Source organism: Cebus imitator, unplaced genomic scaffold, assembly GCF_001604975.1.
Source record: "Cebus imitator isolate Cc_AM_T3 unplaced genomic scaffold, Cebus_imitator-1.0 Scaffold48, whole genome shotgun sequence".
Taxonomy (NCBI): Eukaryota; Metazoa; Chordata; class Mammalia; order Primates; family Cebidae; genus Cebus; species Cebus imitator.
The window spans coordinates 2,107,209-2,134,861 of record NW_016107363.1 but is presented as its reverse complement, the minus strand read 5'-3'; the positions used below and the strand labels follow the sequence as shown (position 1 = coordinate 2,134,861).

General features: G+C 37.8%; 1 protein-coding gene across 39 annotated transcripts in view; it reads right to left on the bottom strand.

The window, feature by feature from the left end:
• Positions 1-23,164, bottom strand: part of CADPS (calcium dependent secretion activator) — a 471,006-nt gene extending 447,842 nt beyond the window's left edge. For 34 of the 39 annotated variants that reach the window (XM_037738038.1, XM_037738041.1, XM_037738051.1 and 31 more), the window contains exon 1: positions 22,333-23,132. In XM_037738038.1, the coding sequence (XP_037593966.1) occupies positions 22,333-22,773 (441 nt within the window). In that variant the 5' untranslated portion in view covers positions 22,774-23,132. Of the gene's footprint in view, positions 1-22,332 lie in introns of all 39 variants that reach the window. The other 5 variants (XM_017527378.2, XM_017527376.2, XM_037738065.1 and 2 more) reach the window with 3 other exon arrangements.
• Between the last annotated feature and the right edge of the window lie 4,489 nt (positions 23,165-27,653).

The window sequence follows — 27,653 nt, the reverse complement described above, 5'->3', positions numbered from 1 at the left end:
ATACATACATGACAGCCAGGCACGGTGGCTCATGCCTGTAATCCCAGCCCCTTTGGGAGCCTGAGGCGGGCAGATCACTTGAACCCAGGAGTTTGAGACCAGTCTGGGCAACATGGTAAAACTGTCTCTGCAAAAAATACACAGCTTAGCCAGGTGTGGTGGTGCATGCCTGTAGTTCCAGTTACTTGGGAGGGGGCTGAGGTAGGAGGATTGCTTGAGCCTGGGAGGTCAAGGCTCCGGTGAGCTGTGATCTTTTGACAACACTCCAGCCTGGGCAACAAAGTGAGAGCCTATCTCATTAAAATAAGTAAAATTTAAAAACATACATGATCAAATAAGTAAAAAGAAAGATTAAATTCTCTCATATTGGTGTCATTTTATGCTCAACCTACTGCTGCTCCATTCCCTGCATGTAAGCATTTCCAAGGCCATTACAAAAAAGTATTTGGAATGAACTAAAATGCAGAAATGTCACCTCAAACAAAGTTATTTGCTTGTCATCAACTCCAACTCAAGTTTAACACTTCCTAAATTACATAAATTGAGAGAGAATCTTTGTGGCTGGAACTGATAGACTAAAATTACAAACCTCCCTATTAAAACAGTAATTTTGTCTTTATGCATTCCTTTCATAGTTTTGCCTTGTGAAGGTCATGGCAAGCAATCAATGTATCCCTGGCAGGAACATTCATCTTTTTTGGTGCAGTGAACTTTGCTCTGTAGTTTCACATACAAAGAGTGTAATTTTAAGCTTCAAATCACACTTCTCTGAAGGAAGACACTCTTATTAAAGACAAATACAATATTGGGAAATGACTATAGGATTGGGTATTCTCTACTGTCAAGGAATATCTCCATATTCCAATGAGAAAGGTACTAATGGTTATCTTAAGGTCTTTATACTTGCTTTCCTATGTGATATGGGTGAGAAATATCACCGGGTAGTGAAAAATCTAGGTTCAAAAGATTGCATGTTATCTTTTGGTTGGCTGGGATTGTGTAGTCATAAGTAACGAGAAGTTTCATTTTTCTGATCTCTTCCCAATATAAAGCATCTACCTTGAGCCTGAAAAATATTTCCTGTTTGTGCATGATTAAGCTCTTTATTTAAAAAGGCAAACAGTTAAATTAAAATAGAGATGGAGGCTAGTTTTCTAAATTTTTTTTTAATTGGCTTTCCTTTATATTTTATGTGTTTTTATTTCAAAGACTCAAACATGGAAATATTTATTCAATACATGTTCAATCTTTTAGTCTGAGATGTGTTATTTATTTGTTTTTGGAAACAGTCTTGCTCTGTCACCCATGCTGGAGTGCAATGGTGTGATCTCAGCTCACTGTAACCTCCGCTGCCTGGGTTCAAGCGATTCTTATACCACAGCCTCCCGAGTAGCTGGGAATACAGGTGTGCCTGGCTAATTTTTTTTTTTTTTTTTTTTTTTTTTTAAATTTTAGTAGAGATCGTGTTTCACCATTTTACCATGTTTCCCAGGCTGGTCTGGAACTCCTGACCTCTGGGAATCCACCCATTTCAGCCTCCCAAAGTGCTGGGATTACAGGCATGAGCCACCATGCTTGGCCCAAAATGAGTTACTTAGAATGAGCCCTATTTAAAACAAAAAACATCTCAGCATGGAAGTTGGACTCCTCTCTCTTAAGACATCCTTGATTTTCACTAGATGTAAGTTCTGATAATTTTAAAAAATATCTATAATAAAATTATCCTGATTTTAAGTTTTTAAAAATTCGTGTATTATGTTATCATGCCATGATTAGTAGTAATAGAGAAGTTGAGATTAGCCAATGGAATTAGAAGAAAAGCTAAAAATATATTAGAAAAAAAAGCAAAGTTATTATTTTCACTTACTATAAATGATTATCAGGAAACACCAAGAATAGCTTAAAACTACTTGGAATGCCAAGCAACAAATATTTTTAAAAATTATGGTTAACTTAAAACCATTTAGCTGAAGTAGATGATCATAAAACATAAGGTGCCAAATGTCAAGTTTTGCTTATAATTTATAATTATTTGTGAATTTTGGTAGTACAGGATTCCAGCTTTGCCTTTATGCATGGGTTCACTGATTGAAGTTTCATATCCTCCTTAACACACAGCATATCTAGCTATGCTTGTTTTTACTTCTTTAAAGAAGAGAAAAAAAAGCAAAGAAGCTTATGAGGCAATATGGTCAAAAAATCCTTAGACTTTTATACATTTTCCCTAAAAACTTTACTGTAGTTTTGCCCAACTGCAATTTAATATTTGTAAACATAATTGAATCTTCCCAAAGTAATCAACTTTTTAAATATAAACAAAGACTATTCTTTGTTTTCATAATAATATGTCATTAAGTTATACAATATTTAATTATGGAATTTCAGTAATAACTGAAACAGAAACTAGCTGAAATGGGCTTGGGAAGTATAAATATTCTTGGTGAGCATATACGTGAGCTGATAGGAACGTAATTATTCAGGTGTATTAGAGAGTAGCCCATTAGCCCTGAGCTTCTATGTTTTGCAGAGGGAATAGAGAGCTTTGGTTAATGCAAGGAGTCAGTGAAGGTTACAATTTACTTATGAATAAATTTAGCAATAAATGTATAGGCCATGTATGTTGACAATTACAAAAATAAACTGAGGTATATCAAAAACTTTTGAACTAATGTAGAGATATTCCAAGTTCCTGGATGGGGGATTCAATGTCATAAAGACATCAGCCTTTCTTTACATTTATCTATACATACCACGGAATTTAGGTGAAATCCAAACAATCTTTTATTTTAAAACAAACAAAATCATTAAAAATTAGGGATAACATGGGGAGAAATGCCAGATATAGGTGATGGAGAGGAAGGCAGCAAACCACATTGCCATGTATGTACCTATGCAACAATCTTGCATGTTCTTCACATGTACCCCAAAACCTAAAATGCAATTTATATATATATATAAATATATATATAAAAAGTATATATAAATATATATAAAACCTAAAATGCAATTATATATAAATATATATTTATATATATATTTAAAATTTATTTAAATATTTATATATAAAAATATATATAAAACCTAAAATGCAATTTATGTATATAAAACCTAAATATATAAAAATATATGTTCATATATATATGAATATATAAAAATATATATTCATATATATATGAATATATATTAATATATATTTATATATTAATATATTATATATATTAATATATATAATATATATTAATTTATATATTAATTTATATTATATATATATTAATATATATAAATATATATTAATTTATATATAAATATATATATAAACCTAAAATGCAATTTATATATGTATAAATATATATATAAAACCTAAAATGCAATTTATATATATATAAAAGAATTTAAAAAATGCAAAAAGAGTCATGGATATTCTGAAAAGTTTAACAAAAGGAACTTTATCAATATAGCCAAACTATCATAAAGCTACAATGATGGAATCATCATAGTTATGGTGCAGGAAAAGAAAATTACATCAATGATTTTCTACTCAGAGCTCAAAAATAAATTCAAATATTAATAAGAATTTAGTGCATTTGATATTTGCATTATGCACTTAACCCAACTAGAGAGCAAACAGATTTAAACTATGATGTTGAACAACTGGCCCGTCATTTGAAAAGTCATTCATACGTCATTCATTACATCAATATAAATTTCAAATGAGTAAAAAATATAAAGTTAAAAAAACACCATAAGTAGAAGATATGTGTGGACAGTTTTATAATTTTTGGATAGAGAAGGTCTTTCACTGCATGAAACCAAAAATTATAAAGGGAAAAAGTAGATAGATTTTACTGCATTCAAAAATTCTGTTCAGCTAAACGTAAATATGTCAAAACAACATAACAAACATAAAAGAGGTCCACCACAAATGACAAAACTTAAATTGCACGAATACGACACTGTTAGTACCACCAAAATTGCCTTTAAAACAAATAAGCATGACAATGGATAGAATGTAACAAATTTGTGAAACAAAAAATATAAAGAGGCAATAAATATGTATAAAGGAAATGCAAATACAAAATTTTAAAAATAACCCATTGAGTTGGCAAAGCAGAAAATAATGTCTACTTTTAACATGGGAGATGAGACTCACTCATGCTCTGCTAGTAGGGGTGTAAATTTCTACAGATGCTTTGGAAATTGGTAACAGCATTTTAAATGTACATATTCTTTATATTAGGGACATACATATTTGGAAAAGTGTAGAAAGATAAGTACACAAAGATGCTCACTGCAGAATGTATAGTAAAAAACAAAAAAAGAGAGCGAAATCAATACAACCAGTTAAATAATGTTACATCCATAAAATGGATTGCTGCAAAGTCATTTAGAAGGTTTTATGATTAGAGAAAGCTTTATATTTAGTGACATGGAAACATTTCCTATATATAATGTTGTGCAAAAAAGTAGGTTGCAAAACAATATATATAGAATTATTTTTATATAAAAGTATATATATTAATCTCTATATATCCATGTAGATGTATAAATACATACTATGTGCATAATGGATGTCTTTGGGTGGTAAAACGAGGTGATTATTTTAAATTTCTATTTTATATATTTCTGTATTATTTTACTCCTCTGTAATAAAATTTTTTTTGTTTATAGAAATGGTAAAATTTAAGTCAGAGTATTTTAATGAATTCATTTGCTTATCTTTTTAGTTATAATAAAAGTTAATTCTGTGCTAAAACATGATTTACATCTAATCAATTAAGTTTTGGCTTTTTTATTTTAACTAAATGATGTGTAGAGCTAGGAAGAAATAAGGAGTTGCTTCCTACAAACAGAATTAAATTTTTATTTTATCTAAATATAAATATTCAAAATAAAGAGCTAAGACTAATAAATCCCAGAATTCCTGTTTTAAAGAGAAATACAGCTAGAGGTCAACAAGTTTTGGCTGTAAATAAAAAAAAAACGACAACTCAAACTGGCAAGAAAATTTACTATTTTATTACAAGTCCCAATGAAAGGTGGGCTTCAGATCTGGCTTAATGGTGTATGTAGCTTATTATTGTCACTAGGAACTCAAGTTATTTTCATAGCTCAGCAACTTCATTATCTTCAGCCTTGGCTTCAGCCTAAATTGAGTCTCCTCATGGCTCTAAGATGGCTGCCAGTACCAGTTACAGTACATGCTTCCTTCCATAGAGTCCATCAGAGAGGCAGAGCAAAACTTCTCTCCTAAGCACGGAATACAAGTCCTCCACTTTGGTCTGTCAACTGAAGTCACCTGTGAGGCAATTGTATTCCAGTATAGTGCTGGGTGCTGATGGGTTCGAACTCAGCTGTATCTACTTCTAAAGCTGTAAATGGGGTATACCTTTTCATATCTGAAAAAAAATTTTCTTTTTTTCAGGTATGAAAGTCTGTCTGGAGTTGGGGAGTGAATAACAATTAGGTAACCAATTGTGTCTACTAAAAATGGGATATATAAATATTATATTGAAAATGTACAATCAAATGCTTCATTTGAACTTCAATTGGTTGTTCATACTGATTAAACACACTGGGTAAATCTGCAGTTTATCCACATTAATGATATACGTTGTTTAAATGAGCTCAAGTTTGTGAAACAAGTTTAAATTTTCATACAACTTAAATGTCTCATGTCACTATTTTCCTAAAAAATCTGGTTTATGGTGGGCAGGTTAATTTGTAAATAAAAAGAAATTACTGTATTCTAGGTATCTTTGTTGCTATCATATTTGTAGAAAATGTTTGGATTAAAAAGAAAATCTTAGGAGTGAATTGTTATTGTTCTGAAACCACAGCTCAATGACAAAGATAGTATTGAATAACAGATTGTGCTGGAAACAAAAGACTACGCCAAAGGATAGTGATTAAAGTTTTATATAAAAGCATTTGGATGAGTACACAAGACCGAAATGCACAGAGTTCTTGCCGAGGTTAGGGAAAGGGAAAATGTTCTGGATCATAAATCTCCCTAAATTTGGGCATATACAATATGTATAATGTTGAATTTGGTTTTTCCTTTCCAGTGATTCTAACACTACCATTTATTTATTGCCAGGTCATAAGGAAGTAAACACGTATTATTAATTTGGTCTAATATTTAACTTACGCTGCAGCAAACCTATATTTCTTTAGTGAAAAGTAATGGATTGTTTTGCACACACAAGCAAATGGAGGCAGGAACAAGTGACACATTACGCCCCTCTTTTAGAGCTCAGCATGGCCTTTTGACTCAGATACTAATTGAATATTGACTGTAAGATAGCTTTAGGCTCTCCACCTAGAAAGAAAGCTATGAAAAGCTCTTTGGACTAAATGGCAAATCTACAATTGTTTAGAACTGCTGCTTCGGGGGAAGACGTGCTTCTGATTAATTGAAACAAGTGCACATCTTATCCAGTGTCTGTTCACTTTGAAGGTCTATAGTACTGAATCATAATACACAGCAGTAGGTAGGCTGCCTGTGGAAGGAAGATAGTAGAAAGAAATCCTTTTCTTTTCTCCACTGCCAGGCAAACAGGAAGGCTGACAAATTATGTGGGGCTTTTGTCAAAATTCATAGGGAGTTGTTTCTAATCTGGCCATGGAAAAATGCTGGAGCAAATCATGTCCTTTGCAAATGAGACATTGGTTTGTGTTGATAATATTCTTCAGAAAATGTACAGCCTCAAAGTGTCTTATGGGAAAACACATCACTTAGGACAAGGTCAAGGCCAATCACCCTTTATTTGGCAATCACACAGAAGTCTACATAATCTTTGATGGGCCCTCTGCCTTGGTTTAGCATTATTTCCACTGGACCTACTCAGGGGTACAGATCATTTTCAAAGGCTCCCCACTGCCTAGCAAATAAAGGACAACTGACAGTCTAGTAGAATTCACTGTTTACCACTATCTGGTCCTAACTTACCTTTCCAACCTGTGCCTTTTATGTGCTCTTTACTGTAGTTTTGCTTGGCTTCTGTCTTTGCTCATGCTGTCCCTAGCATAACTGTTCTCCTTCCTACCCATGTTCAAATCCTACCTATTCCTCAGCTGCAAATGCAACCTCCTCTAGGAAGCAGGCTGTGACTCTTTGGTAAACAGTGTGGTGTTCTGAAGCCTTTCAGTTGATGTAATGACCTGGTGACCCAGGACTATCTGAATCTTAGAGCAAACCAAAATCTCCTATCCTCCTAAGAGAGATATACTCACAATGATGACAAAGGGAAAACACCATCATCTCTTAGTATCTGCAGGGGATTGGTTCCAGTACTGCCCCATCCTGGCATACACTAAAATCCCCAAATCTGCACATACTCAAGTCTCACCATTGGCCCTGTGGAAACCACATATAGGAAAAGTCAGCCCTCCCTATGCATGGGTTTCACATCCTGCTAAAATTTTATTTTCAGTCCTCTGACTTGCATAGTTCAAACCTATATTGGTCAAGGGCCAGCTATAAAATCACTGTATTAGAATTTTCAAAGAATGGGCTGGAGCCTTTCTCGACTCCTATGCCCAGATACAAATCTTACCATCTCTATTAACACATAGAAGACAGAAAAGATGGTACCAAAGAATGTGCAAGAAGAGGCAGATGATGGGGAATCTTATGCTTCCTATTTAATCTAAATAATTCCAACCATTAAGTGGGGTCCATCCAAAGACTTTTCTGTAATCTTACCACTAAGGTAAGACTCTTTCCACTTTGGGAGGAGAAAAGGCAGGGAGCTTGAATGTACCCTACTCTCTGGGTGCCTATGCAAACTTAGGCTGGTTTGAGGGATGAAATAATGTGGGGGAAGGGACAAATCCAATATTCTAGTTTAGTGTGGTTGGACACACTGAAAGTTTTCTCCCCAGATTCCAAAGCAACATCAGAAGTCAGACCTCCTCCTCTATCCTTCCATGGGGTTTTGATATAAACCTGGGTTTATTGTGGGGCTCACGCTTACTTGGGGCTGGATTAAACTCCATCTGGATCCTTTAGCTCAGCTGGAAGCCAGATGGAATCACATGTACATTTTCTGAATTATGCCAGGTTCAACCCTATGAGCTTTGTCCAAGTGTCATTATGTGCTTCACAATGTTATGCAGAAGAGTTTTTGCACCTGCAGGGGTATATCAGAATATCGGTCACTGAAACTAAATATAACTTACAGGGCAGACACCTTGCTTCACATTTTTAGAATTTGTAAAAAAAATAAAAAAGAACATTCATAGCCCACACATTGTGACAAAGACAACAAAATGAAGGCAAAGATGAACAACGGCTGTAAGGAAATACCTTTGAACTATTGATTCAAGACACTTCTACATATAGGCATTGATCTGCTGAGATTTTCTAAAAATCTCCTCACAAAATTTTAAAACTGATCTGTCTGGCTAAAACATTCAAGCCTAATTCATGACCTTTTCTTACAGTGTAAATACATGCACATTCTTTTCTCTCCTTTCCCCATACCTTCCACACACTTCACTTAATCTTGTTAAAATGCTACATTGGTCATGTTGTTGTCCTGCTCAGAATTCTTCAGCAGTTCTCCATTGCCTACAATGTGAAGTCCCCCTCCACTCCTCAATCCCCTTAACTTGGTGAAGAGCATCTACCATCATGAACCAAACTTTGTTCTTATTTTCTGTGCAATATTGGAATCTTACACAATTGTATTTGTCTATTCATATGTCCTCAAACTTGCTTTGCATTATCTCATCTCTAAAGAGAGTCGAAAGTATCCTTCCTTTCTCTCAAAATGTGTCACACTGCTATCACTTGGTCTTCTCAGTCAGCCTGAGGCTTAGTTCAAATATCACTTCTTCCACCAAGCCTGGCCAAAGGCTATTTTATTCTTTAGGCAACAGAAGCAAGGGGACTGGATCCTTGGAATTCTCCAAGGCCCTAAAAAAAATTCCAAGATCCTAGATATAGTCTTCAAAATGTAGGAATAAACATGAAAAATCTAAATATTTAATTAAGTGACTTCCAAACACATGTTGACTCTATTAATTGCCAAATTCAGTCCTCATAAAAATATTGATACCATTGGAAACAATGGAATTGTGAGGTGGGGTTTGTTTGGTTTTTAATTGCATTTTCGGTTTTGGGGTACACGTGAAGAACATGCAAGATTGTTGCATAGGTACATACATGGTAGTGTGATGGGCTGCCTTCCTCCCCATCACCTATATCTGGCATTTCTCCCCATGCTGTCTCTCCCGCATTTCCCCCCGACAGACCCCAGTGTGTGATGCTCCCCTCCCTGTGTCCATGTGTTCTCATTGTTCAACACCCACCTATGAGTGAGAACATGTGGTGTTTTTCTGTTCTTGTTTCAGTTTGCTGAGAATGATGGTTTCCAGGTTCATCCATGTCCCTACAAAGGACACAAACTCATTGTTTTTGATGGCTGCATAATATTCCATGGTGTATATGTGCCACATTTTCCCTGTCCAGTCTATCATCAATGGGCATTTGGGTTGGTTCCAGGTCTTTGCTATTGTAAACAGTGCTGCAATGAACATTTGTGTGCATATGTCCTTATAGTAGAATGATTTATAATCCTTTGGATATATACCCAGTAATGGGATTGCTGGGTCAAATGGAATTTCTATTTCTAGGTTTTTTTTTTTTTGAGATGGAGTCTTGCTCTGTCCCCAGGCTGGAGTGCAGTGGCACCATCTCAGCAAACTGCAACCTCCGCCTCCTGGATTGAGTAGCTGGGACTACAGATGTGCACCACCACTCCCAGCTAATTTTTGTGTTTTTAGTAGAGATGGGGTTTCAATGACCTTGCGATCTGCCGGCCTCAGCCCTTCGAAGTGCTGGGATTACAGGTGTGAGCCACTGTGCCTGGTCCAGGTTTTTTGTTGTTGTTGTTGTTGTTTTTTAAAGTTTTCAGGGATTCCTCTGAATGCACCATGATTCCCGAGAAATCACAGTCATTTATTAAACAAATTATATAGACAAATAGCATCAAAAGCAAGATTGAAAAACATACATTCTAGTTTTTTCAATAATAACAAATTAGATGTGAAATGTAACATTTAATTTTTTTATGAGGTGGGGTGGACCCTCTAAAAGTGTAAATTACTATGACTTTCACAATTGTGCAATAAAATGAAAATTAAGATAAGTAAAATAATGCAATTTTTAAAAAAGTCTACAATGGCCCAGGCCATTCTTATTGTAAATCTAAGACTGACAGTGCAATGGGAGGAAGCCTAGGTGCAGTTAAGTGACTCAGGTTGGTGCTCTGTAGCCCATTCCAATCAGTGGGACTTCTCTGGACCTCACTTTTGCTTATTACAAAACAGGAATTTATAATATGTCTCACATATACTCAAAGGGTTGTTTTAATGAAGCAATGAGACAATCTCAGCAGATAGGCTATAAATTGTAAAGAATATGTATTACTGTTCTGAATAGTTATGAACCAACTATCAGGAATTTCATGTATCACCTATTTATTGAAAACCTATTATATGAACATACAATCTGTCAGACACCTGGGGAGACTAAATAATCTCTGCAGAGTCAGGAGAAAGAAAAAGAAACAGGTATACATTGAAGTAAGATGTGCCGAATGCTCCAATGCAGTTAACATAGCACACGGTTAAGTGTGAAGGCTGGAGTCAGACTGCCTTGGCCCTAACCCATGTACTACATGTGTGACCTAAGACAAGTTTTTTATCTACTTTGCCTCTTGGTTTCTTCTTCTGCAGGATTGCGATGATTGATTAGTACCTATCTTATAGGGTTGTTGTAAAGATTAAATGAGATAAGGCTTATAGATACATAGAACAGTGACTAATAGGGTAAAGGGCCAATAGATGCTCATATTTATTCCTGTACTTTATAAGTGAGTGCCACCTTCTACCTCGGAAAGCAATGGAAGGCAAGATGGGAAGGGCTTTTCAAGCAGGAGTACAATGATACTGAGACACAGAGAGCAATAAACAGCACAGGGATGATAAATGGCTTAATGGGCTGAAACCAAGAGTGTGTGCAGGAAAACTGCAGTAGTTAAGCCTGGATGGGGAGCGAAGATCCACTTATCCTATGCAAGTAAGTTTCAGTTTTATCCTGTGTAGGCAACAAAAAACTACAGAAGAATTCTTAGCCAGGAAAGACCATAACTGTATTTGTGTTTCAAAAATATCACTCTAGTATTGGGTAAAGTATGGGCAAGAAAAGGGGCAGAGAGAACAGTGAGAAGTTATTGCAAAAGTCCACACAAACAAGCGTGTGGGCCCAAAGCAGGACATTAGTGATGAAGATGAAGAGCAGGAGAAAGACAACAATTTCTCAGGAGGAACATGAACAGGACACGTGCATTTTTTGGTGGTGAGGATGAGCAATCACAACGATTTTAGGGTGAGCTGCACATTTTTGCCTTGGCCAGCTCAGTTATATGGTAGTGCCACTGGGAGGCCATTCACTGAGTTAGAAAATAGAGGGGGAAAGAATCAGGTGAGAAGAAAAATTGTATCGTTAAATGGTGTGAGGACATTGAAAGAGCTACCATGGAGGTCAATGATCCTCCAAATGTGCTCTATAGACCTGTGCTATCTGTGACCTACTTCTTATTGACCCTCACTGAGATAAAGGGCTTGTACCAGAAATTACATCAATTTAATCACTGTGCATACTACTCAATACAGCTGACAACTTTTATAGCAAGACTTTACTTGCAGAAGAAAGTAACGAGTTGATTTACATTCTAGTCCAAATTTTTACAAAGCATTCACTGACCTGCACCTGTCTGTGGCCACACCTTCAGCAGCACTGATGCAAATGACTCGAAGTATAAGTCTGGCAGTCTGACAAGAGGACAATGCTGGAGACAAAAGATTTGCAAATTTTAAGGGTAGAGTCCTCAGTAGCTAAAGTCATGGTTAGGGATGAAGTTGCTGAGAGAGATGGTATGAACAGAAGAGGGCTGTGTTTGTTAGAACTGCCATAACCAAGTATCACCAAATGGGTGGCTTGAGCAACAGATGTTGTAAGAGGCTAGGTGGTGATCAAGGTGTCATCAGAGTAGGTGCCTGGTGAGGCTGTAAGAATTTGTTCCATGCCTCTCCCCTAGCTTCTGGTAATTTGCTGGTAATATTTGGTATTCCTTGCCTGTAGAAGCATCACCCCAATCTCTGTCTTCCATTTCATGTGGCATTCTCTGTATGTGCTTGTCTCTGGGGCCAGATTTCCCAATTTTATAAAGACATCAGTCATAATGGATTATAGCCCACCCTAATGACCTCATTTTAATCTTCCAAATAAAGTCACATTCTGAGGCAGTGGGAGTTAGGAATTTGACATATAAATTTGGGGGGAACATAATAAACCCATAACAAGATCCAAGGATGGAAATCTAGGAAACACAAATATTTAAGATTCAGACACCCCTCTATCCTGCCTTGCATTAGTCCACTTAGGTATATCTTAACTTCCTAACCAGATTGCTCGGTTCCTAGAGGTCAGGAAGGTCATCAAAAATGACTTTACATACTGTCTCTAAAGGATCTAGTGAGTTTATCATACATAGAAGTGGGTCAAAACAACATTGTCTGATGATATATAACAAACAAAACTTGAATATGGAAGAACCCCCAAGAAATGTTTTGAACACAGTATGTTATGACACACTGCCTTATAGACAACAGTTGCTATACTTGTCAGAAAAATCGCCAATGTAGATGTTCAGGATATATTTCAACTCATTTGCTTAAACAACTCTATGCCTACCATCCACACCAAAAAGCTGTTTGTCTACATGGGCAACAGAAGGCATCATTATTGCAAGAATTTTCAACGTTTTCCCTTTGCTTTCTTAAGTGGCATAATAGATTCTCTGGACCACTTGGCGTGTTTGCCAAAACCCCATTGTCTTTTTGAAAGCGTTACTGCTCCCAGAGGGTTGCAACTTAGCATGTGTTCCTGGAACACTAGGGATTTAAAAAAAAGTTAACTTCAAAGTATCTCAGAACTTTTTTACTGCACAAAAGTAATTCTGAGAAGTACCACGTGACTTGATATTTTCCTCCCATAGGCTGCTGAAAAGACTTCAATATGTTATCTCGTATCTCTCAATTTTAGAATGGTAGACAGCAGATTGGAATACTAGAGGGCTTGATAATTCTATTTATTTTCAAACCTTTTTCCCACTTGTTAAAATAAAAAGGAAAACGTAGCAAAAGTAATTTTCTTTGACTAGTGAAATGTATCAGAGAAGTCCACTTCTAAGAAGCAGTTTTACTTTTTATTGCTGTTTTATACATAGCATATACTTATTACCATATTCAATATGTGATAGCCCTATAGTTATTGTTTATTTAGACCTTAAATTCAGGTATAAATAAAGACTTTAGGCAGTTTACAATAAAAGGACAGAAAATAATGCCAAAATCCTGTAAGAGAATGAAAATAGAGAAAATTAGCACATTTATTTATGCCTAAATATGTAGAACTTACAGGTTCTGTGATACAACTTTGGCAACATTGTTGCTGACAGTATTTTAAACAGGCCAATTTTCACTAACTCAAATGAAGCTTACTAAAAAACACATACCCAATGTGAAAACTTATTTCTCACTTTGGCTTCTGCTGATTTTAATGTTTGACCACTTGGTCAAACACCAGCACACACTGGTGATTCAAGTTCAACTAGGATTCATTCACCCATTGCAAGAGATTCATAAAGACTTTTCTCTATAATGGATCTAGAAATTGATCACTTTTTGGTATTAACAAGCAAAGTTAGGAGGTAATAGATAGCAAGTTTCTATAACATAACTTATTTTGAAGCCATTTGGTAATTGGTTCACTCTGAGAAGTTTTTATAAAAGTAAAAATTATAGAGACATAAAGTCTCTGTAATAAAGGTGATCTTATTTAAGACCTCTTTATTTCCTCTCCTTAGAAACTCTCTAGGAAATAAAGCATCAGTGTGAAGGCTCAACAGTTGAACACTTACTGAACACCTATCACATGTCAGATACTGTTTTGGGAGATGGGAATCTTACAGTCTAGTTAGTGATAGGCATAGTTAAAAAGGGTAATTTAAATATAAACTATAGGAGGTAAAAGGGGAGACTGACTAAGGAGTTATGGCAGTACCCAGCTTACTACAAAGCTTTGAGTGAGGTTTCCTAAAGGAGATAACACTTGAGTTATAATAATTAAAGGATGAACAAGAGTGAATCACGTGAAAAAAGGTGAGAAAGACATTTTGCAATAACAGTATGCGCAAAGGTATTATAGTCTGAAATAATATGGAGAAGTTTGGTGAACTAAAATGCAAGAATATTATTTTTACAGTTACTGATAATATTTGGCATGTATCCCATAATAAAGATTTTAAGCAACTTACATGTTTTTTCTCTTACAATGCTTGATATTATTTTCTCCCAATTTATAGATCAGGAAACTAGGAACTAAAGACACGGATAATGTCCCTAGGGTCACAAAGTCATCATGTCACAAAGCTGACCAGGAATGTGAACCAGGGACTGTTAAGTCTACAGAATTGGAGGTCTTAGCCTCTACACCCTACTGCATATTACCTACTTATGTGAATCTTACTCTAGCTAGATATATAAAGTTTTGAACATATTATATATATGTATATATGCTTAGAATTTACTCTCTACACAAACATAAAAGCATTTTATGAGTTCAGTTTTAATGGTAATAGTTAATATCATTAGTATCAACCAACATTTTTAAAAAAGCTATTTGAATGGAGGACAAAAATATTAGGACTTGAAAAAGGCAGGTGACCTGTTCAATGATAGCAAGCATAGTGGCTTTACTCATAGTGGCTATGAAGTAAATAAGGATCTTTGAGGATCCCATCATTTACCAATTGAGTAACCCAAGACTCCTTTATCTGAGTCTTCCGATAAGTGTATGGCAAATCTTCCCATGTACCTGTGCTTGGCATTAGCCATTTAAAATATCACCTAGGTATTCGATCCATGATGCTTTTGTTCACAGTTAGCTTTTGAAGCCAGAAAAATGGGTCTCTGTCTTTTGTTCAAAGAAATGCAAGTGAAATGTCTCAACAAAAGTGGAAGAACAGAGATGTATCATACCCTGGACCCCATCTAGTCTACAGGTGATATTCTAATCATAATCATCTGCCTTCTGGTATTCTTGTATTTTAGGTCATCAAACTCCTCCATACTGTTTCATGATGATAATCATAATAGTGATAATGAATATAAGGCTTGTGATGGCCAGTACTTCATGTATATTAACTTGCTCAATCCATTCAAATAAAAACATTGTATATATCAACTTAGCAATAACAAGAGCTAACACTTGTATTGCACTTAACACATTCCAGATATTGTTCTAACAGCTTTACTATATTATCTCAATTGATTTTCACAAGAACCCAATGATTAATGTACCACTGCAATTCCCATTTCAATCATGAGTAAACTGAGCCTCAGAGAGGTTAATTGTCTAAGATCACAGACTCAGTTAGGGGTACAGCACGAAAGCAAATCCAGGCATTCTAAGTTCAGAGTCTATACTCTTAACCACTGTCCTTCGTTGTCCATCAGTGTATCAATAGCAAGAGCTAGACTCAATGCATTAGCTGAATGCATTGAGCCAATGCATTCCTCCTTTCCTCATCTATTAAAAACAGAAAAGTAACCATATCACATACTTAGACAGACAAATGTAAAAGTAATAACTCTGATCATTGGCCCTCCAATTTGGCAAAAACTATAAATCTAATACTAACAAGGAAACTACTATAGTTGCCAGGGACAGGGAACACAGAGTTCTAAATTTCAGATCCTTCCTTTAGATGGTTTACAGGGGCCAGGGTCAGATCACTGATATTTGTTAAGCAATCATAAGAAGAGATGGTGTTGGCAAGAATCAGATAGCTGGTATCCTACCATCCAGATATATATGGTGGATGGGTATCGTGGTACAATTTAGTTAAAAGTGATTAACATTGTATTATTTAAATGATGGTTGGATAATCTTATTTTCATTGCTTTTTGCAAATCCATAAAATCTCAGGCCCAGTGCTGTCATACATTCCACTTCTAAGAGAAACCAGAAATCCAGATTTTTTATGTGAAATATTTTGATAGTTTTAAATGTTGAGAACTAATTCAAAATTTGAAAAGTGCTTTGTAGACAAAATATATTTATGGAACAGTTTCATCCATAGTCCATGGTTTACAATCTCTCATGTAGTCTGCAGTCTTACAACCTTTTGAAATTCCACCTTATGTGAAGATTTACACAGTTGGATGAAATCTAACTTCATTTCTAACCATCTTGGATTCTTTGAAGACACAGTCTTATTTTGTAATGAAAAACATAACAAACACAAGTTTGAATGAATTTATAAGTCTTGGTTAAAAGTAATCTTATTGTCCAGAAAGAACTATCCACTCTTACATCTGGAGAGGACATTAGAAATTATCTGGAGCTTCTCCATCCCCCTCTCCACATGAGAGATTAAGAAATTATCCCAGAGACTTACCTACAATCAGTGATTCACTGGTGGTAGGGTTTGAGCTAAAACACAGGTTTCAAAATACAGATTGAGTATCCCTTATCCTCAATGCTTGGGAGCAGAAGTGTTTTGGATTTTGGACTTTTAAAGGATTTTAGAATATTTGCATCATACTGGTTGAGCATCCCTAATCCAAAAATCTGAAATCCAAAGTGCTCCAATGAACATTTCAATTGAGCATCATGTCGTGGTCAAAAAGTTTGACTTTGGAGCATTTTAGATTTTATATTTTTGGATTAGGGATGCTAAATATATATATCCTTTCCTTCATCATCGAGCTTTTTTCTTCATTTAGGCTCCTAGATCTAGCCATTCCTGCAGTCACTTCTGTACCAGTCTCTTCACTTACATGCACTAGTAAGTCACTCACCCTCTTCCTTTCTTTTTTGTTTTAGCCACTCATACTGGGTTTCTGTCACTTAGAACCAACAGAATCTGACTAGGAGTGTCTAACAGTGACTCTTTTCCACATTTCTGCTACCTCATGTTCTTCTCCAGACTGGAATACCTGTTATACCTATGCTTACTCAAATGAAACTAATTTTTAAAGACCTGATCCTAGTCTACTTTCTCCATGAAGATTTTCTCTACTATTATATCAATCCTCTGTGTGCATGCACTCTTCTCTCATTCTTTCTCCCTTGCCCAATTTAGTATTTCTAATCAGCATCTTACAACTAAAACTTTCTTATTCAGCTTATTTGACATACACATATGCTATCTTCCAAACTAGAAATAAGCTCCCCCGATTCAGGAACCATACATCACAGTTACGTTTTGCCTCTGCCATTGAGCCTAGGCAAGAGCTTAATGCAATGAGTAACTGGTCACTTATTTAGAAGTTAGTTCTAAGTTAGAACTCTCATCATTTCTGCTTAAGTTTTATAGACACCTGGCCCCAAGTCACAAATACTGGTTATATTTCAATATGATAGCTTATGATTGTGTATTGAATTTGCTTTTGCAGTGGGAAGATCCCTAATCATTTGAATTTTATTGTTTAACTCAGTGCAATTCTTCAGGAATGAAACATTTAATTTCCTTTGTCCTTCAGTCCTGTTTTAGGGAATCATAAGCCTATTCCATGTGTGTAATCAGGCAAGAACCTCTCATTACGGTATTCTGCATCTTCAGAAAGTCTCTGCTGCTATCGGAGCATTAACGGTGGCTTCCCACTGCACTAAGGAAAATGGGGAGGGGGGATGCCAAAGAGCCCATTTAAATAATTCAGTTCTTCCCCTGATGAAGAGAAACACAATTCTGTTTGAAGAAAACTTGGTTTAACAGTCACTTTGTTCTCCCAAAAGGTAATTTTTTTTTAGAATGCAAATCATATGTCCCATTAACAAAGTAAACCTTAAGAATTTTGAACAAACCAAGTGCCTCAAAATATATCTGTATAGATGACTTTATTATTGATTCAAAACACACACATACTTGCACTCTCTTTCACACACACATATTTAGCCAGCACTAGATCTTGATTTTTATGAAAGGTATTGCTTTTGAGTCGTGCCCAAATAAAGCCAAGTAAATGAATAAAGAATTTCTATGGCTATGACTCAACATTAGCCGTAATTTCATGGGAAGATATAAGCTGAATCACATGGAAATGAGTAGCTTGAACTTACAAGACATTTGTCCTCTTGAATGAAATAGGAGTGCTGTAGAACAGACAGTTTTAAGGATTACCCTCTTCCCCATCATACACAGACACATACACACACACACACAGGTACACATGCCTATGTGTGTACACACAATACTCATTTTAGACTATTTGAAAAATTCCTACCTCATTTAAAACATGGTCATGTCAATCTCAATATTACATGAATTGCTAACAGTGCCTTCTTTTACATTCCCTCACTATAAGTAGCTAGTTCACACAAGGTAGCCACCCATCACCGTTACTACATAATTTAGAAACATATGGTGTAGCTTTGCCATGCCAACTTCTAGGTATTCACTCTATCATTCTGACAAAAGAAGAAGGAAAAGCAAAAACCTGCTCTACGGAAACATACATTGTTATATTCTGGTGGGGAGATTTTTGTTTTGGTCATCAATTGTAATTACTATCATGCTATATTTAGATTCACAGTAATGTAACATACAATTAAATGATAATTTCTTTTTCAAATAGTCTGCTTAAAGTCCCCTCTTATAATTGGGGAGATTGTTGGAATGCTCTTTTTCTCAGTAAAAGCAACACCAGAGTAATTACCCAAGTGATTACCAAAATTATCCAAGCGATGGTACTGTCTCCCTCTGTTCCTTCCGAAGTGTTCTTCTGAGCTAAAGGAAAATCTTTTTCCTTTCAGCTTAAACTAAATGACATAGTAAGGTTGATACAGTCTAATGTTCAAATTTACCTGCTAACAGTCATCCCTCTCTTTCATATTATTTAAGAAGATATAACTAAATGTCCACTTTGCCCACAGTGACTATAATTAATGGGTGTCCAGAGGAAGAAAGGAGGACCTCTCTCAATTCAGAGAAATAACTCTGGGTAAAGAAATACACCTGAAATGTTAAGATTCTAGAGCTCTTTTTAACCTAGAATATTTCTGCCCAGTATCTCATATTAAAAAGATAGGATTTGGAATCAGAATGCCCCACACTTCAATTGTCATATTTTGCCCATCTATGTGGTAGTTTAGGCAAATTGCAAAATTTCTGAGTCCCAGTTTTCTAAAAATGATGGCAATTTGTACATTGTTAGGGAGTTTTAAAATGATTTAAGAACAGAAAACAAAACTTTGGCTAAAAACTAATGAAATCTGAATAAACTATAGATTTTAGTTAATAACAATGTATCAATATTAGTTAATTGTAACCTATGTCCCATATTATTGTAAGATATTAAGAAGGGAAATTAGATATGGAGTATATAGGAACTCTGTATTATTTATCAATTTTTTGGTGAATTGAAAGTTGTTCAAAAAGATAGTCTATTCTTCTAAAAATCATATATGTGCCTTGGACATAGTAGGTAGTCGGTATTGTGACATAGACTATTTGGTTTCATACGGTGCACTATACTCTGTACAATATGGTCTTTTCTCCATAATTCAGCAATTACTTTTCATAGACCTTGTTCCCTCTCTCTGACCTCCATGTCACCCTATCCCTTTCTCTACATTTTTTTCTGACTTTTTCTAGTTCATCCTTTTCTATTCTACTGCAAACTCATGTTTAGTTTACAACTAGTTCATCTTTCTCCAAGACTAACTTTAGCTCATGAACTCTATTTGTTGGCTTTAAACTTTGCCACAGTGATTATGCAAACCTTTTAATTAATCTCAGTGATTGCTTATTTTTTAAAAATCAGAGTTCCAAGCTTTCTACTTGAAGGAGCAAAACACACTTTTCTACAAAGGCATTAAAAACTTACAGATATAGCAGTGAAAAAGCTTATTTTTTTTTGTAGGAATATATTTTATTTCATTCTTATTCTTATACAAAAAGCTTTTTTGTATAAGTATATAATATATATATTATATACTTATACATACATAATTATATATATATTATATATATTATAATTATATAATTATAATAATAATATATAATATATATTATACATATAATTATATATATAATATATATATATTTATATATATTTTTAAATTCAACTTCCCAATATAGCCAACAGTCCTAAGATAGCTTCATTGGGATATGTATTTAGCAACAGTTTGCTGTGATAACTAAAAATAGTTTGACCAAATGCCAGTGCTATCAATCTGTCCTGGAGTCTCTCTGATGTTAAGGTCATGTGTAAAAAATGGAACCAGCATGCCCCTCAAAACCACAGCTTTGAATGGATTCAGGTAAAGCATACAATCAGATCAGAAAAATCTGGCCTCATCATGATCTCTAAAGGTGGCTGAAGGTTCTGTTTAGAAGAACTGTGTCTCTGTGGGATTTCTTTCTTCATACTAGTTCTGGACTTAACCATCTATTTAAAGGACAGAGCTCTAGAGACAGACTTTGAAAATGTCTCTAGACATTCCCCTGCTTCCACCCTAAAACTTGAAGTCACAGTTTTCATTGTAAAAGGAATGGGATATCTTTGGCTGGTGGTGGTATTACTGGGAGAGATTTTGGAGGTTGAAGTTCCCAAGCTACGAAGACACAACTACATTAGGAATACCGACTGAAGTGTGAAATATTGGGTCCTGGGGACCCAACAGCCAACCTTAAAAAGATCCCAAAAACTTTTGCTGCTCTGATACTTTTGCTCTATTGCAGTCCAAAATATGGACTGAGAAAACAAGGAGCCACAGACAGAGATGGGGAGTCATGTGTGTAACCCACCTCCTGCCTCTCACCCAGGAAATGAGTTTTATCTTGTAATGAAACTGATATCCAAGCTTATGATGCCTGAAATAAATCATCGGTGCTGGGTGGTGTGTGTACACATGTAAGCCAAACAGAAAAATCTGTGCTAACTCAAGGTAAGGGTGGATAAATATGGAAAACCTAACGCTACTACAGCAACACGTAATTTAGTCTTAAATGGCAGAACCGAAAAATTCACTATTTTAAGACACTAGTTTCACAATCTTGATGGAGTTAGGGCTGGCTTCTCACAATGCCGCTCTGCGGGGCTTGACTGGCTTTTCTGACAGCCCAAGTGCTGCAAATTCATTTAAAAGAGAGAACAGAACGCTAACTTTCTTTACTAACTCACTCCAACTGGGTTCCTGACTGCTTCTCTTCGGCCCCCACTCCCTGCCGCTGCCCCTCATCTTATGATACCACCATCCCTTTCTCTAGATAACGAACAGCTGATAGAAATAGGCGCCTTTTTTTTTTTTTTTTTTTTTATAACATCAAAGGCAGCCCAGGGCTGCCTCAGCCTTGCCCCAGCCTCAGACACAAAAAGCTTTTGATGTCTATAATTTCGAAGATTTTTGCAGCTGTACTTTATCAAGGCAGCAGTGGCAGGGCTTGGAGGACCCAGGCGAGCCAGAAGGTGGCGGCGAAGTCACCTTGGGAAGAGGATAAGAGGGTCAAAGAGAGGAAGGTGGAGGGGCTGACCCGTTTGGAAGGACCAGAGGGCATGCCCCTGCGCTGGGGTCAGTGAGGAAGGGTCAGGCGGATTGGAGAGAACCCCAGCCATAAGGAAGCAGTGCCCGAGGACCCTTAGGCGACGCTAGTCGGTGATCAGCTGACCCGGGCAGAGAGAGGAGAGTGCCCTTCGCAGAGTCAAGGGAAGCTTCGCCTTCCGGGCTTGCTTTCTCCCGCCTGCTTCTGCGATTGCTCCCTGCCCCTGACGAGCGGAGCGCTGCTCCTAGACGCTTTTCTCCCTCCACCTCGGCGCCCCCGCCCGCCGAACGCATGCCTAGGAGGGCGGGCCCGGAGTTGAGCGCAGCCGCCCTCCGCTGGAGAGCGAAGGGAGCCCTGCAAGCAAGCAAGGCCTCTCTGGGCGCTACGGGTTGCGAGTCACTCCCCGAGCCTCTCGGGCCACAAAGCGGGACCTGCCTGCCTCGCTCCCCAACGCTCCGGGGCTGGGAGGCTCGGGCATGCGGCGCTGCGCTCCCTGGCCCTTGCGGGTCCCAGGCGCGCTCCAAGCTGGGCTGGGCTGGGCCGGGCCTGGGCGAGCCCGGCCGCTGGGAGGGGGCCTCGTAGCCCTTTCCCCAGGGCGCGGTCTCCACCTCTCCTACTCCTCCTCGCCAGCTGCGCCGCAAGCTCCCATTGTTCGCCCCGCCCGCCAGGCGACGTCCCGGTGCTGCTCCCGGGGCCTCCCAGGCGCACCTACCTTCTGCTGCCGGCGAGCCATGTCGGTGGGCTGCTTGGCGTTAAAGGGGTAGGCGATGCAGCGCATCACGAACACATACAGCTGCAGCCTCTTCTTCCTCTCCTCCTCCTCTTTCTGCAACCGCTCCAACTCTTCCTTCTCCTTCTCGCTCACCACCGACGGGCTGGGGCTGGAGGGCCGGCCGCCGCCAGCACGGCTGCTAGGTTGCAGCCCCCCGGCCCCGCCGCCGCTGCTCGCGCCGCTGCCCCCGCCGCCGCCTGCGCCCACCCCGGCTCCGGCGCCGGCGCCGCCGCCCCCTAGCCCGGCGCTGCCGGCCGAGCCCTCGCTGGTACGGCTGGGAGACAGGCGCGCGCCGGAGGCGGCCGAGCCAAGCACCTCCTTGCCGCTCTCCTCCTCCACGATCTCATCTGATTCTTCTTCGCTGGACGAAGGGTCCAGCATAGTGGCGCCTGGGGAGCGGGGTCTCTGGAGCCCCGGGCTTGGAGTGCAAAAGGTGGGGGGCGCTGGAGGCAGCCGGGAGTCAGCTCTTTCGGGTAGGCGCTTCTCCCCAGGTCAGGGAGCGAGAGCGCTGCTGCTCAGCCTCGGCCGCCGCGACTGATCCTCCGCCCGGCGGTCGCGAGCTGGGCTCAGACCCAGGAGCGCGAGGGGAGGAGGGGAAGGGAGAGGTGCGTCCGTGGACCCGAGGTGGGCAGGCAAGGGGGAGAATCAATTGCGAGCCCCGAGCCCGCAGCCGGATGCCATCTGCGGCCGCTGAAGGAGGCGCCTCCAGAAAAGATGCCGAGTGTTGCAAGCTGTCGATGCAGCCAAGAGCCGAAGAGGCATCTTGCCGATTGGGGAGGGAGCGGCGCTTACGTGTTTATTGGCTTAACTCTCCCGTGTCCGCGGCGTAAAGGGCTGCTGCAGAGGGCTGGAGGGGGGAGAGCGTGGAGCGTCTCCAAAGCCTCAGAGCCTCAGTATTTCTGACCCCAATGCCTTGCCACCCTCCTCCCCAACCCCTTCTTGGATAATTTTTTTCCTTGATCTCTGGGTCTCATTGCCTCAACCCCACTTTCCTACCCGCGGACAAAAAGTTCCTGGGGGAGGGAGAAATCCAGCATCCAGCCGAGCGGGCTGTTTGGAGATGCTAAATCGAGAGGTCTCTCTTAGGAGGAGGAAGTCCACGAGATCTTATACGGGAAAGAAAGGGTCCATCTCCTTTCCCCAGGCTTCTTTACACCTGGGGCGTGGGGGCTGTGGGGGCTGGGTAGCGTGTTTGTCCCACCTGTGTAACTCTGATTCCAGCAACTTATTCCGCATGCGCCCACTCTAATTAAAATAAGTGAATCAAATTTTGAATGGATTGGTGTTTCGACCACGCAACTCAGCCATTTATGTAGCGTCCCCGCCCTTGCCTACCTCCCACCCCCCGAAATCTATGATGAATCTTCAGTTCCCAAGACCTGGGAATGCTTTCTGCTGAGCCTAACCAGAGAAATAGAGGGTTTCTGGGTGCTTAACACTCCCTCCATTCTGGCTCGGTGGAGGCTTGGGGACCCCAAGATCAGACAAAGAGACCCTAAGAACTCAGCGGCGTCAACATCTACTGCATCGACTGTCGCGCTCTCTTCACCCCTGCCTCTCGGGTGAACTATTAATACAAAGCAGCAGATGGTGCTTGCCTTCCCCTTGCTCCTTTCACTTAGGCCAATAAACCCCGTAAACGAGGGAGCTGGCCAGCGTGCTGAATGTAATCTGCGACCCGCAGACGGATGAAAACAAACCAGCCACCTTCAGAACTTAGGCTATCTAGAGACCTCTCCACTTCATCGCCTTTATTTATGTATTTTCTAGTTCTCTAATTATCTGTAGATACTCATGGGAGCGATCTTAATAATGTGGCATGAGTTTAACCTTTAAACCACATTTGTCTTTACATGTTTTATAATTTACCATGAATTTTACAGTAAACTTTGATAGTAAAGTGACCTGTTTGAGACTTGAAAATGAACTCAAAACAACTGGTTTCAGTTTAACCCCAACAATTTTGTTTGGTGTTTTGAGTTAAGTACTTGGATGGCTTATATTTGACTTCACCACTATACCTCAAGGTCACAACTTTTGTGGCCATCACACGTTTGGTCACAATATAAAATTTAGAAAAATTTGAGCAGTGGGGGGATTGTGACAGTTTTGCAGTCCACACTTCTAAATTTTTCTGAGGAAGTAAAAGATATTCAAATCATGTGGTATTGGTTTTCCTGGAACAGAAAATGTGGTAAGTCAATCAACAACCTTTATCTAGCACCCTTTAATGAAGAAAAACATTGTTCTAGGTGCTTGGGGTAGACAGAATTTTTAGAAGACATTCTCTTAAAGAGGCTATAATCTCCTTTGGGAGCTACAACATGAACATGTGAAAAAGATTGACAGCACTTTGAGGCAGCATATCAACAAATCCAGGTCAGTAAACTGCAAAAAGCTTGCATGAATGAAGCAACTTGAAGTGAAGGGAATCATGTATTTCTCAAAGAAGATAATAAAATCTTAAAGGAAGAAACCATATACAAGGGTTGTGAAATGAGAAGGTATTGAAAGTGAAAAAAGTAGTTTGCAGTGCCTTAGTGATAGGGCAAGATATCAAGTAAGGTTAAAAAGTGTTATGGAAATATGGTATGTGTAGGTAACAGGAGGAGGAAAGAAAAAGCTGAACGTATAATCCATTTGGCAAAATAAAGGGACTATGTTTAGGACACAAATTATGGAGTATGTGATGATTTGGGGAAGAGTTGCTGTTGAAGGCCAGACACAGGTCATTTACAGATTAAATATTTCTTCTGAGGCCTCTTTAGGCATTTAAATACTATCACGTCAGGCATTGGTGGCAAACTGACCATGAATTCCCTCTACTAAAACACCTGGAATTTCACTCTTGCTGTAAGAAAGTTTGGTTTGGTTTGGTATTTTCACAGATTCCTTTGGGATAATGTGGGTTTTTTTTCCAGGTATAGACATTAATATAGAAACTTAATATCCACCTTTTGTAAATTACATAAACCTATGATTTGAGTATTAAACATAACATTGCTTAGATAAATCTAATGATCTTCTCAATCCCCCCCAAGAGGATTCAATCAAAGAGGCTTAAATAGATTTTACCAGAAATACTTCCATATATATTTTTTTCAAATGGTGAGCATTGCTGCCTTTCAAAGTATACACTCTTTCAAAGACATCTCTTACCTTAGCTGAAAGTCAACTCAGTGTCCTTGGAGATAGTGTAACTATTTGTTAGTGTTGAAGATAAGATATGCCAACCAGAATTTTTGAGGCATCTGAAGTAGGAGTTGTGACTTCCCTAAACATACATTTTGATAAACAAGGAAAAAAATGACCACAGAACAAGTGCAAAGACTCTTAACTTTTGTCTACCTCTTGTAAATATTTGTGTTCTTAAAGAATACAATTTCACCACAGATTCTGATACATCTAAGAATGTATGTCCTTAAGCTATTTTACGTGCTTGCATGTTTGTCCCACACCCGGTTCTGCCTTGTAGAAAACTTAGATAATCTCAAGGTGATGGAATAAATTTAAATCAACTCTCTGGAGACCATATCATGAAAGTAGAAGTTATAACATTGAATTTTATAATCCTATCCCCAAAAGCAAAGTCTGCAGAAAATGGAAATGACTGAGACACTAAGCCAGGATTTTCTAATCTAAACCTAGATGATCTCCATTCTTCTATCAAGTGTTTGCCTTGATATGTCAAAGGCCACAAGTATGAGGAAATATCTGACTCACTGGCAATTGATAGTTTAGTGAAAACCAATCTCTTCTTTATGTCACACATAAAACACATTTCAATCGAATATAACTGAATTTAATGCCCATTTTGATGTTTCTGTGGGTTTGTTACTAGAAGATAGTTTAGCTAAGTTAAAACTTTAAAAAATCTCAGTAAACTTCATATTATTTAGATGTAATAATCTCATCTAATCAATATTAAATTTTGTTTATTATAAGAATAGCTTGCAAGCTCCAAAAATGGATTATTTTGATCTTATAGTGTGCCTTAGGTCAAATTAAATGCTTGGGCTATCAACCCAGGCAGTTCTGCCTCTACCACTTAATAGCAGAGCTCTCCTGAACAAATGATGTAATGACTCACACTCAGTATCTTCATCTGTAAAACAGGGGATAATAGTACTCATTTCCCTGGAGTGACAAAAAAAAAATAGATATATAAAAAGCATTTTTTAACCACTCTTAGCTTTAAATTTTTTGAAGTGATCAGAGAAGGATGTGCCATAAATGAGATGACAAGAAATTGGACACAAATAATTAGAAGAAAAAAAAAAACATAAAAACTAATCCAGAAGTAGATCCTGAAAAAGAGAAGAGTTGTTTATTTATTTACTTGATGCCTGTCTGATTTTAGGTAGTATTGTCAGGGACTTATAAATGGTCTATTTTGTTTGAGAAACCTACTTTTCATCATTACTCTGTATCATGAGATGATTTTTAGTAAAGTAAAATGAAGTGGATTAGGATGAAATTAAAGGATCATCATAAGGCTAAAAATAATAAAAAGCCACACCAAAATATCTTTCACTCTAGGCAGCAAAACATGTTTTGGAATGATAAATAATATTACTTGCAAGAATTGGTCTTGGAAAGCCATTCTCATTACTTAAGAAGATGAAAAAGAAAAATGGAACAACATATTTTACAATAAATATTTAAGTCAAATTCTGAAAGCTGACTGTTCACAAGGCTAATCATGTTTCTTGTGTACACAATTTCTTTTAATAGAAGTGGGAGTTTGATGTGGTATGGATTGAAATGCAGTTTATGCTGGTATTTACATGGACAAGATGGAGGGTTTTATCATTTTGCATTTACTCTGAAATACAGTGAAATGCCAGCAAATAAAAGGGGAAAAAAGTACCCAAGTAGCTGTTTCCACATCATAAAATATTTGGTAGATAATTTGTTTAAGTAGCCTAACTCTCCAATTAGATTTGCCTTGATAAATGCTAACATTACATCTCACATTCTCAAGGGTTTTCTAAGTTGATTGTCTGGGTTATAGTTAGCTGTTTTCACAAACTACAATGGCTTTAGACTGGAGGCTTTCTTCAGATTGTGAATAGGAATAACTAAAATCATAATAATCAGTTTATTTTCAGTTTTAAACAACTGAAATGGAGGTTTCCTTAATTTAGGCTGCCCTAAAACATAGGGTTCTTACCCAATCTTTTGGAGGAAGAAAGTAAATAAGAAGATTGAGAGGCTTCATGAGTAAGAGCTTTCTGTCCCAGTCTTTTCCAAAACAATAT